The sequence below is a fragment of the Enhydra lutris genome, unplaced genomic scaffold (assembly GCF_002288905.1).
Source record: "Enhydra lutris kenyoni isolate GAN:26980312 unplaced genomic scaffold, ASM228890v2 scaffoldscaffold57, whole genome shotgun sequence".
Taxonomy (NCBI): domain Eukaryota; kingdom Metazoa; phylum Chordata; class Mammalia; order Carnivora; family Mustelidae; genus Enhydra; species Enhydra lutris.
In genome coordinates this window covers 5,491,407-5,503,229 of record NW_019154141.1, presented here as the reverse complement: position 1 = coordinate 5,503,229, position 11,823 = coordinate 5,491,407, and the positions used below count along the sequence as shown (strand labels likewise).

Here is an 11,823-nt window from a genome sequence, read left to right as displayed (position 1 = left end):
CAAGGAGGCTGAGACCAGAAGATCCCAGGAATCCAGGAAAACCCCAGCTAAGGAAGAGCCCGCAGGGGGATCCCAGCAACCATCATGACCGATGATGCTTTTGTGACCGCCAACTAAGAACTTTCTGGCTCACCAGCCCACCCCTCCAGGAGCCACAGGCTACATGGTGAGTGGGGAAGAAGGAACGCAGAGCGACACAGGAAAGAGAGAAGAAGCGGACTCCCTTCCCCAGTCTGGCTCAGTTCAAGCCGGAGGAGGGAAGGAGCTTTACCTTTGGATGAAGTTCTGAGTTTCGCTCATGACGCAGACATCTGAATGGCACGCGGACAGAGCTACATTGTCACTGACGGTGCTTGGAGGATTTATTAACTGAAAGCGACCAGGAAAGTTATGGGACGCGCCAGAGCTTTCATCCAGGGCTGGAAAACCAAACTCACTCAACAGTGTAGGTTTACAGGGAGAGGAGGGTGGGGAGGGCCGGTGGATAAAGTTGTTCCTTCTTGCACCCTATAAAGTTCTGAACAGGCAAAAAGTTTCATATGTATCATTGCATTTTGTGTGACTTCAAACGACCCTATGGAGACGGTCCAGTGAGCAGCCCCCAACTTGCAGAAGAAGGAATCAAGGAGCTGTCCCACGCTGGGAAGGGGCCGGGCAGGACTTGAGTATCCTGTAGTCCTGCGTCTACCAGTGACCCGTGGATCTGACTTCCCTGGCTTGCCTCTGAGCAATAAGGGAGCCCCATGAGAGAATTGGCTGTGCTTCTCGCCCCTCCCCTGGTGTTTGGTTTACATCTGGATGAAGGCAGAGCCGCCCAGCTGCGGAATAGAGCAGAGCTGCGTTTTGTAGATATTGAACAAAGATTTGGCCAAATGCAGACGAATCAGCTACTCCCAGCTTCTCTTGCCACATCTCCTACTTTCTCCCTTTTCCCACCACCTACTTTCCGTTCCCTCCACCAAGACTGTGTAATCGTTTCAGTGGGGGAAAGACTGAGCTCCCCCAATATCCGTCCTACCCATCTTCCTTCCTACTGTTGGAACCTCCAGAAGGTTAGCCAGTGACAAACCAACCTAACCAGAGGCTACATTTCCCAGCATCCTTTTGGCTAGGTGTGGCCATGCGAACAAGCACAGACCAACGGGAGGCCAGTGGAAATGGCAGCTGCTACTTCTAGGTTGTGAACTCAAGGCCCCTCTACTTTCTCCTTTCCTGCTGTCTCTCTGAGCGTGAACATGGACGTGGGGGTGGGGAACCAGCTTCAATCACTACCCCGGGCTGGTGGTTCTCGAGCTTATCTGGACATGGGAATCATCTGGGAAAGTGTCTTCAAAAATCCTCACGCCAGGGCTCCACCTCCAGAGACCCTGACTTGATTGGAGTGGGTGTGGCCTGAGCATCGAGATCTTTCAAGGTTCCAGCAGATTCTAACATCCAGACAAGGTGGAGAATGATCGTGCCAGGGACTAGGGGATGGATGGAGCCCTTAGATCTCTTCTCTTCCCCGGAATCCACTCACCATAGTCTGCCTCACCGCTTTGGGCAATGATGTCACAGAGTCAAAAACTCCTTCATGTTCGAATCCCTTCCTTCCTTCCTTCTGGGTCTCTCAGTTACTGCACTTGAGCCTGGACCTCACCTAATCCGACCAGCAAACGCTGCAGCCTTCAGTATTTGATGCTGAAGATTCGGGTGGGCTTGGGTTCTCTTGAGGTCCCTGGGGGCTTAGGAGCGGAGCCCCATAGCTGTAGGGTGCGAGTCTGGGCATGCTGGCCGCTGGTAGATGAAAGGTCTGGACTGCTTTGCCTGTGATCTCGTGTTGGACCAGCTTTGCAAATAAAGACACCAAATGATCGACCTACTCGCCTTCCAAGAAGGATCCAGCCCAGTCTCTGTACTCTCTGGAAGAAGTTTCCTTACCCCTGAATGAGTGACTCTCGAGCCTCCAGGAGCGGATTCCATAGAATGTAAAACGAGATGCTCCCTCCTTGCGAAATCATCAGCGTTTCCCTGCATGGTCGGCAAGCCCGGGTGTGGGCCGTGCACCTCGTCACCATTCAGGCTCCGTATCAGGACGGGTGACTCAGTAGCCCCAGGGTGCATGGGCTCGATAAGGTAAGTTGTCCAACATTTAAAGTAAGTGAGGGGCTCTCGTCTACTGATCGAAATTGGATGAAGCCAAGGACTAAGGGGAGGGGCACAATGAGTGGTTTGGCAACACACTTGAATTTTTTTTTCCTGTGAGAACTTTCCGCGCAACTTTTAAGAAAGGTTTTCCGGTTTTGGTTTGGTTTGGTTTGGTTTTGCTTTGTTTTGTTTTATCGTGTAGCCCTTAACCTCAACCCACTGTTTAAGCCACTCAGAATCCAGCAGGACCCCTTCAGGTAACACATCAGGGCTTTGAGCAGAGACCAGAGACAAGCAGCACGTGGCCAGCAGCGCCGGACGTAACCTGTAACCTCTGTTCTAGGAACTCTCAGCAAGGCCACTTCATGTGCTGGGCAAGATCACCTTCTCTAGTGACGGGGTAGGACACTCACCCGTGCTCTGTGGAATCTCAGCCGCAACCCTGCCCTCTACCCCTGGATGCCAGTAGCATTCCTTGCACCCAAAAACGTCTCAAGACACTCCTCAGTGTCCGCTAGAGGCAACGCTGTCCCTGGTTGGGAACCACCACTCTAGACGAATTCCAGGAGGCAAGGAGTCTTACCCACAGCTGCATGCCCAGGACCTAGCATGGTGCCTGGCACCGAGGAGGGACTCAATTAATACTTGTTGAGTAAACAACCGGTAGAAAAGAGTGGGGCACCACCTCCAGGGTGCCTACCAGATTGCATGCATCGGATAGGAACATGCGTGCTCAGATCTCCTGCCGCAGGGAGCATATGGACAGATGGCCACCCGTGTGTCCTTGCCAGGGCCAGGCTTCCCCCAAGGTGTCATCAGTCAACGACCTTGCATGTGGAAGTCTTAAGGCAGAACTATTCCTGCCAGATAGAGGACACCTCCAATGGTGACTTTGCCTCAGGGACACCCCAGCAGCGTGGCTAAAACTTTCTGGGAGCTGCACTGCCATCTGAGACTCTCCCTGCCTGCTTCCCCAGAGGCCAGCCCTGCACATGCTCTGAAGGTCCTCACCCCCTTCTCTGGCTTCCATTCTTCATGCTTCACAGGTGTTTCCCCCAAAACATCCCCACCTAATCCCATCTTGTCTCTACTTCTTGGTGGATCTGAAACAACACACCTGGCATTCTAGAAAGATGCCTTTCACCAGCACCCCCTTTCCTGCATGGTGTCACACTCTGGGGAGCTCCGTGGATAAGAGTGTCACGCACAAACCCATGCAGACAGGGAAGGAGTTCTTGACAGTGACTCAATGTCCCTTTGTCCCTAACACCAAAGCAGAAATGAGTTTAACACATAAACTCACAAGTAGTAGCTCCTAACTAACTAATAAAACCGGACACACACTAACATTCCGATCCAAAAGACCCTTACAAGTTAACCCTTTATCGGTTTTAAGGCAGCAAGTCAAGTCGTCTGATCCACGTGCCTTTCTTCTGCCCAAGGGAGGGAAGGTCAGGAGAAGGGTAGGAATTGGCCATCGGGACCCCAGCCAACGCACACGTCCCCATAACCCAACCCATCTTGTCTCTCTGGCCCCCAAATGTGATCGCAATGCACTTTGGTTCGAGGGCAAGCGTGCCCATGGTCCCATCTGGCGGGGTCTGCCGGGAGCGTCTTCTTGGTCCGGCGCCCCTGGCTCAGCTGGCTTTCCCCTGGGCCATGCTCTCCCAAGGGCAGATGACCTCCTTCTCTATGGCCTGGTCACCCGCGTCTCCTGTCCCGCCGTCCTCCGGGTCCATCAGGCAGGCCCCGCTCCGTGCAGGCACGTCCACTTTGATCTGGAAAAAGCTTCATGCACAAAAAGAAAGCAAGTGCATAGGGATAGGAAGGACACCAAGTCCTCGCTTCGCTCACATCCCCGGAGAAGGGGGACACGCAGGTTTATTTGCCAAAAGCTTTGGGTGCAACAAATGGCTCAAGGGATCTCTTTTGCTGGCGGAGGCAAGGGACTCCTATTTTCCCGCTGAATTAAGGCTGAGTCAGAAGATGCTTTAGCTTCTTTTTTGAGGGCCTTGAATTCTTGTGGTTTGGGGGAGTTCAGGAGGTCCCAGGAGGGCATTCCTGCACGGAATCCTCAGTCTAGACTGCTGGTGACACCTGAGTAAAGAGCCTCTTAAAAGCCCCAAGCCCCTGTGTGTGGCATGGCAGTGGCTGCAAAGCTAGAACATTCCCCGAGCAGGGTTAGTTGGGAAGAATTGATAGACGGGCTCACCCTCGATCCTCACCCCTCTCCCACCTGCCCGGACTGACAGAGGCAGCAGAGAGGCAACCACCTCTGTCCCCTGCGGTCCCCCACGCACACTTGGAGGCAGAGGTCGGGGACGCAACCGAGACCTCTGCAGGGAGCTTTCCTTTCCCACGCCAGGCAAGGCCAAACACAGGTGCAGGTTGCTTGGTGCAGGGATACCCCTGACCGTCTCCCCAAAACCAAATAAAGGTGGAGGCTGATTCTCAGTTTTGCATGGTCTGTAGCTTTCCTTTCTGCCACTGGTCCAGGAGCTATCAGGCATCCCTCAGAGAATTCTGCACCCCAAAAGGTGCCTTAGCACACGTGGGGTTCTCGGAGATCAGGAGATCTTGGAAACGGAGTAGAGAGGGGTCACCTCTCAGAAGAGACTGGGCACAGCGGTTTTCACAGGAATGACTGCGGAAGCAGGGATCCCTGCCCGCCCCTCTGGGAGCCTGCAGGGGGATGCAGGGGCGGGGGTGGCGAATTGAGGGCACCTCAGACAGGTAGGGGACTCAAGTCCCCACCCCCTGTGGTTCCCACAGCCGCCACTGACATTTCCTGCCCTTTAAAGGTGCGATGGGTTCATTTGATTAACGTTCAGGTGGTGGGGCAGGGTGTGGGCAGCCCAGAAGGGGGAACAAGATGGAAAGGAAAGACACCTGTTCCTTTTCTTTCCCAGGAAGCAGGGAAGACATCACTGAGTTTCTGGAAACTATCCGGAGGCCAAACAGCCTGCTCTCATGTCCGCTAGCCTAGCATCCTCATTACTCAACCCACCAGCCCCCAGTTCCAGACCATGGTCAAGCCACAGTGCCCCAGCACCCACCACAGACATACATGCACACTCACGTGCCCACCGACAGATGTGCACACACACGTGCTCACACAGGCAGATGTGGAAACGTGCACACATACAGATATGTGCAAATGTGCGTGCTCACACACAAATGTGCATGCGTGCACCCCCACAGACATGCACACATGCATACATAGAGACGTTTGTGCACACACACACGCGCACACATGCAGCACGATCCCTTCCGGTCCTTACTTCGCTACTTTCCTGGATTTCAGCCGTGGCAGTTGCTGGCCCACATCCCCCAGGGGCTGCACCTTCCCGTGGGACACAGGGGGGCACTTGGGAGAGAGCCTGGCAAAGACGGGGGAGGCTAGACAGCCCCGTCTCAGAAACCTGCTGAAGGACAGAGCCACGCGGGCCTTGGGTGGGGCCTTGGGCTGGGGCCGGGGCCAGGGGTTCTCCGCGGCGCAGGCTTCACTCATGTCCGTGTCGGAGGGCCCCGGGCAGGCACTGGATCCGCTGGCCTCCCCCTTCTGCTCAGAGCTCTCCAAGGCCACCCTAATGGGTGAGGGGCAGATGGCGCTGCTGGGCCTCCTGATGAAGCGGCTGGGTGAGGGGAAGGGCCTCCTGGGGGAGCGGCAGGACGGGGAGAAGGGACTGGAAGGAGAGGGGGGCACGCAGGTCCCGGTGTACACGGCCAGGTGAGGGCTGGGAGCAGTGTGCTGGCCCGGCTGCAGGGAAGGAGAGAGAGAGCTCAGAGTGAGTGGTGTTGGCTGATGGACGGGGCTCTCAGCTAACTTAGCCCTGTGGTGCCCTGAGCACAGTCTGCTGTATCTGCTCACTGGGGAGCTGGGAAGGGGGCCCAAAGCCACCTGGGACATTGGCACAGCCCCACACAGGGCTTCTGCCAAGGGGCCTGCCCTTTCCCGAGCACTGGCCTAGAGCTGGGCAGTCACATCCCATGCTGGTCTTCCTCCATGCCTGGGGCGCTGGGGTAGGCCAGGCTGGGATTTCCAATCGCCCCTCAACTCCTGTCCCCCAGTGAACGATATTTAGTACCCAGCACACGCCAGGCCATCCTGCCTCTACCCTGGTGCCCAGCCTGAGGACTGGAGGCATCTAGACATGGGCAACAGAGCTTGACGGTGAGACCAGAAGGCCCCCGTGTGCCCTGCTGATTCTGCCAGGCCTGAGACCACCCACCTGGTCCTGAGCCCCGGCCCATGTCCCACTGGCCGTCCTTTGGGGAGGGCCCAGCCCCGGCACAGCCCGTGCCTCCCGCAACACTGTAGGGTGGCCAGAAAAAAAGGCCGATGTGGAGCCTGGACATGTCAGAGAAGGGGAGACTCTCAACTTCCCTGGGCTCCCGTGGCCCCGGAGTGAAGGAGCAAGGGGGCAGGAGCGCCAGACAGGCAGGTTTCCTGCAAAGACACTCAAGGGAGCTTTGAGCTGACAAAGTTAAAAATGGGATTTTCAGGGAGGCTGTCTGCTGTCCCCTCTCTTCCCTCCACAGATGGGCCTCCAAGGGCCCATCGGCCCAGTTGGCCAGGCCCCCTCCTGAAAGCCGGCTGTGGCCTCACACCACACTGAAGCCCAGCTAGAGGGTGTGCGGTCCTGATGGGGAAAGGGGACCCTCTGGGACAGTTGGGCCGACATGGCCCCTGACTTCAGTGAACAGCGAACACTCCTGGAAACTGGCATGGCCGCCCAGACGCCCAGCGTAGAGAAGCCTGCCTGCCCGAGGGCCCGGGGCACTGCCTTGGGGCCACAAGGAGGCAGCTCTGGGAGCTGAGCTGGAGGCTGCTAGCTTCCTCAGGATGTGGCCTGATTTCCAGGTCATCTGAGTGAGCAGATCCCCACCTGAAGAGGAAAGGGCAGGCATAGCCAAGGACAGCTTTTGGAGGAAAAGAAGGGCCAGGAGGCCACAGAAGGCTTTCCCACAGGGGTTCCATTCTCCCCCACCAGCTCCCTGAAGCCCCAGCTCCATTCCATCCTGAAACAGCAGCTGGGGGTCGCTGATTCCGTTCCTCTGCTCCAACACCCACAGGCAACAAACCAGAGCCAAGGCCCAGACCTGGGGTCCCTGGGCAGACAGAGTCATCGTAAACGGCATTGTTCATATGCAGTGAGAACTGGCAAATACGAGGTTCTGGGCTGAGCCCTTTCCATGGATCATTTGCACTTACTTCCGGGGCCACTTGGTGAGGTGCCCAACTCTCATTACGTTATGCCCATTTTACAGATAAGAAAACTAATGCTTCGAAAAGCAAGCCCCAAGGACAGGCCACTGGGGACTGTGGGGTGGGCTTGGAAACCAGGCTTGTGGGCTGTGGAGTTCACGGTGTAGTTCACAGCGAGTTGCACCTCCCAAGGGGGGGCCTGCTTATCAGCCCACCTCAGCATCACCCCGGGTGATCTGCTGCAAGTGCAGATCCCAGCCCCAGCCAGATCCACCAAAGGAGACTCTCTGTGGGTGCCACTGAGGGAAAGCATCTTCTACCAGACTCCCGAGGTCACGCTTTTGTTATCATGCCCAGTGGGTTTGAGGAGCCCTGCACTGTGCTTCCAACACTGTCCTTCTGTGGGGACAAGGGTCTCTACTTGGGACACAGTCTGCAGACAAGAACGTCCAACTCCTGGTTTCAGCTCAGGTCGTGATCTCAGGGTCCTGGGATCGAGTCCCACATTGGGCTCTCTGCACTGTGGGAAGCCTGCTTCTCCCTCTCTCTCTGCCCTCCCCCTACTCACATGCTCTCTCGCCTGCTCTCTCTCTAAAGTAAGTAAATAAGTAAAATATTTTGTGAAAAAAAGAATTAACAACAAAGGGGAAAGCTTGCTCTAATGAAGGGTTCAGGAGACAAGAGTTAGGGGAAAAGAGTATGACCCTATGACTTATCAAGCATCTACTATGTGCTAGGTAATCTATGTACCTGTCACTCCCCCATTTTAGAGAAGAGATGTTTGAGGCCCAGAAGGGTTCATCACCCTCCTGAGGCTCCCACAGCCACTGGGGACTGTGGCAGGTGGACTGCTACATGGTCCCTACATTCTGGCCCTGTCTGCCAGGGTGGGTGTGAGTTGTAAATGTCACAGGACAGCCCCACTCCCTGGCCAGGCCACATGCTATGACAGGTGACATCAACAAAGGATCATCTGAGTGAGGCTGACTTCATTACATGAACTTCAGATCTGAGTCTAGGGGCCAGAGACAGATGTCAGAGAGGTTGGAAGCACGACAGGAATTCAGTGAAGGAGAAGTTCTCCATTATTGGCTTGGAAGGTGGAAGAGGGAAACCCGGAGAGGGGTTGGGGCAGCTTCTAGGAGCTGAGTACAGCCGTCAGCTAACAGTCAGCAAAAACAAAAACAAAAACAAAAAAAACCCTACCCCAAAACTGGGTCCTTCAATCCTATAATGAGACACTGAAATCCCACCAACCATCTTAATGAACTTGGAACAGGTTCTACCCAAGAGCCCCCGGATAGGAACACGGGAGCCTGGTGTGATCGTGGGTGTGAGACCATGAGCAGAGGACCCAGCCCGCCTCACTTGGCCAACTGTGAGCCTATAAACGGCGGTGCCCGTGTGACTTTGTTACACAGCAATGGACAATTAACAGGGCAACTAAATGAAAATTCGACCCCAGGAGTGTGTAACCCCAGAGCCCCTGCTCTGTCTATAGGACCTGGGGTCCTGCAGAGTGGGCTGGAACACCAAAGTGCGGGAAACGGGCTTTGGCAAGAGAGATAGAGTGGCACCAAACTCTCCTCCTTCAAAAAACTGAGGACATCCCACCTCCCGTACATTACCTTGAATCCCACTTTCTCAGAATCTGTGATGAACTCATTATCAGCCCCACTTTACAGATGAGAAAACTGAGGCTCGTGGAGATGACAACTTGACCAAGATCGTACAGCTTATGACAGAATGGGCCACTCCATTTGCCTTCTTCCACCCCAATTCTGTGCCCTCCTCCTCAGCCCACACCTCCCTCAGCACTTTCTTTTCCAGGATGAATGACAGGACAGGTGAGGATGTAGCCACGTCCTGCTTGACTTACCTGGCCCAAGAAGGTCCTTTCTTCTGGGCAGATGGCCATAGCCCCACTGGCCCTGGACCCCTTCTTTAGCCCATCCCCCCAGGACTCTGGCCCCTCCCACAGAGACCTAGCCCCGCCCCTCCAGCCCATGCCACACCCACTGCGGGCGCGAGGTAGCGAAGCAGCAGCATGCGAGGCACGTAGCAAAGAAATGTGACACGCAGAGACACAGTGAAGCTCTGAGAGCTCGCTTTGTTTCATCTTGTGCTGCTGTTTTATTATGCAGGGAGCCAAGAGAAGGGGGAGAGGAGCATGAAATGGAGTGGGTACGTTGACACGAGAACACAATCACAGGCTTTTCAATGGAAGGCAAAGCAGGCGGTGCAAATAGATGAAATTCGTTTTCTGCCTAGAAACCGGCTGAGAATTTGCAGGAGACCTCAGAGCCACCTGGAGGCCCACGTCCTGTGAGCCACACTCAGGTTCAACATGCAGTGTACATGGCGCCCCCTCCAGTCCCTCCTTGCTCTCCCTTCCCCCACTGCCTCCAAAAGCCAATAAGCAAAGTGGGCTCCATGGAGAAAAATCCACAAGGGTGAACACATTATTCCTCCTACCTACCATTTCATCTGGCACAGTCCAGCCCAAGACCGTCCCCTTACCGTAGTGGTGAAGACTGGGACCAAAAGACGGACAAGTCACTGCACTGTTGCTAGTCAGCCCTTCGTAGACAGAGGAGATGACATCAGTGCCCACTCTCCTCCCTTCAAATATATCCTAATGGCCGCTGGAAAGCAGGGAGGGCCACACTGCAAGACTCTGAGAGAGTAGAGAAGCATGAAGGTTCAGGGAAACAAAGCTGTAAACACACCTCAGGAAATGCCCTAAATAATAAAGAATAATGAATCACTGTATGATATTGCACTGACAGATGTGAGAAAGCCCAAGCTTACCCTGAGACCAGATGCTACTAGATGGTGGTGATGGTGACAGTGGTGATGGTGATGGTGGTGATGATTGTGGTGATGGTAATGGTGATGGTGGTGATGGTGGCAGTGATGATGATGATGATGGTGATGGTGGTATTGATGGTGGCAGTGATGGTGGTGATAGTGGTGATGGTGGTAATGATGATGATGGTGGTGACGATGATGGTGGTGATGGTGGTGATGATGGTGACGGTGGTGATGGTGGTGACGGTGGTGACGGTGGTGGTGATGGTGATGGTGACAATGGTGATGGTGTTGATGATGATGGTTATGGTGGTGGTGATGGTGGCAGTGATGATGGTGATAGTGGTGATGGTGGTAATGATGATGATGGTGACGATGATGGTGGTGATGGTGGTGATGATGGTGATGGCGGTGACGGTGGTGACGGTGGTGGTGATGGTGATGGTGACAATGGTGATGGTGTTGATGATGATGGTTATGGTGGTGGTGATGGTGGCAGTGATGGTGGTGATAGTGGTGATGGTGGTAATGATGATGATGGTGGTGACTGATGATGGTGGTGATGGTGGTGATGATGGTGACGGTGGTGATGGTGGTGACGGTGGTGACGGTGGTGGTGATGGTGATGGTGACAATGGTGGCGATGATGGGGGCAGAGGTGCTGTGATGATGCTTACAGTGGTGGTAACGGTGGTGATGACAGAGATGGTGATGACAGTGTTGTGAAGAGGAGGACAGTGAGGATGAGGATGACAGTGACAGTGATACTGTGACACTGGTAACAGCAGCCAGCATTTATTGAGCACTTACTATATGCCAGCCATTATCCGATGTATCTACCTATTGTCCCTAACCCTTATATTACCCCAAGCTTCACAAGAACAGTCCTTGCTCTAAAAAGTAAGCTTGAGCATGAAGTTCTACAAAGGAAATCCTGGTACTTTACCCCATAGTTTATAGTCTAGCATAGATATACACCGCCATGGGTAGAGAAACTCAAGCTATTTAAAATACACCATTAAGGAATTAAGATGACACCTAAGTACACAGATAACAGAGACCATCATAATCACTTAAGTACATCAGTAATAGTGTCCAAACAAGTACTACTTTCAAAGCTATCTAGATTCAAACAGACTTCATGGGGCTATGTTACATCTGTCTCACAGAAACAAGGCCAGCAGGGACAGCTGCCACCTGTTGGGACCCAACAGCAGACCCTCTTAGGAAGCCCTAAAACTGGGTCAGAACCTGGGGCTCCTTGACTAGCAAACATGAGAACTTCCCAGTGGAGTCCCTTTTAGTCCTCCAGGCCAGACGACCCTCTCCTACCTCTGCGTGCCCCTGGGGTGTTGTACACCACCCCAGCCTTGGTCCCCCTTCTATTTCACATGGCAGCCATTTGCGTCCACACACTCTTGTCAGCCCCTCAAGGGCGGAGAACCTTGCCTACATTTTTGTATTTGCCATAACACCCTTCACTGGTCCTTACCTAGAACGGGTGTTTAAAAAACCCTCGTGGGATGGAGCTGTTGCTCTCCAGGAGTGAAGCCCTTTATCTCCTGCCTTCCTTCAGATGGGGAGTGTCGCAGTGCTCATTCATGCATTTATCCCATAAGCATGATAACCAACTTTAGCTCCGTGCCTGTCTGTGCCTCTCATCAGATGGTGGGATC

General features: G+C 54.2%; 1 protein-coding gene across 1 annotated transcript in view; it reads right to left on the bottom strand.

The window, feature by feature from the left end:
* Positions 1–3,764: 3,764 nt before the first annotated feature.
* The window catches only part of LOC111158118 (regulator of G protein signaling 9), a 65,019-nt gene continuing 56,960 nt past the window's right edge, over positions 3,765–11,823 (bottom strand). Inside the window, exons 18-19 of the mRNA XM_022519977.1 lie at positions 5,409–5,887; positions 3,765–3,915 (exon numbers count right to left, since the gene is read on the bottom strand). Coding sequence (XP_022375685.1) covers positions 3,765–3,915; positions 5,409–5,887 — 630 coding nt within the window. The remainder of the gene's footprint in view (positions 3,916–5,408; positions 5,888–11,823) is intronic.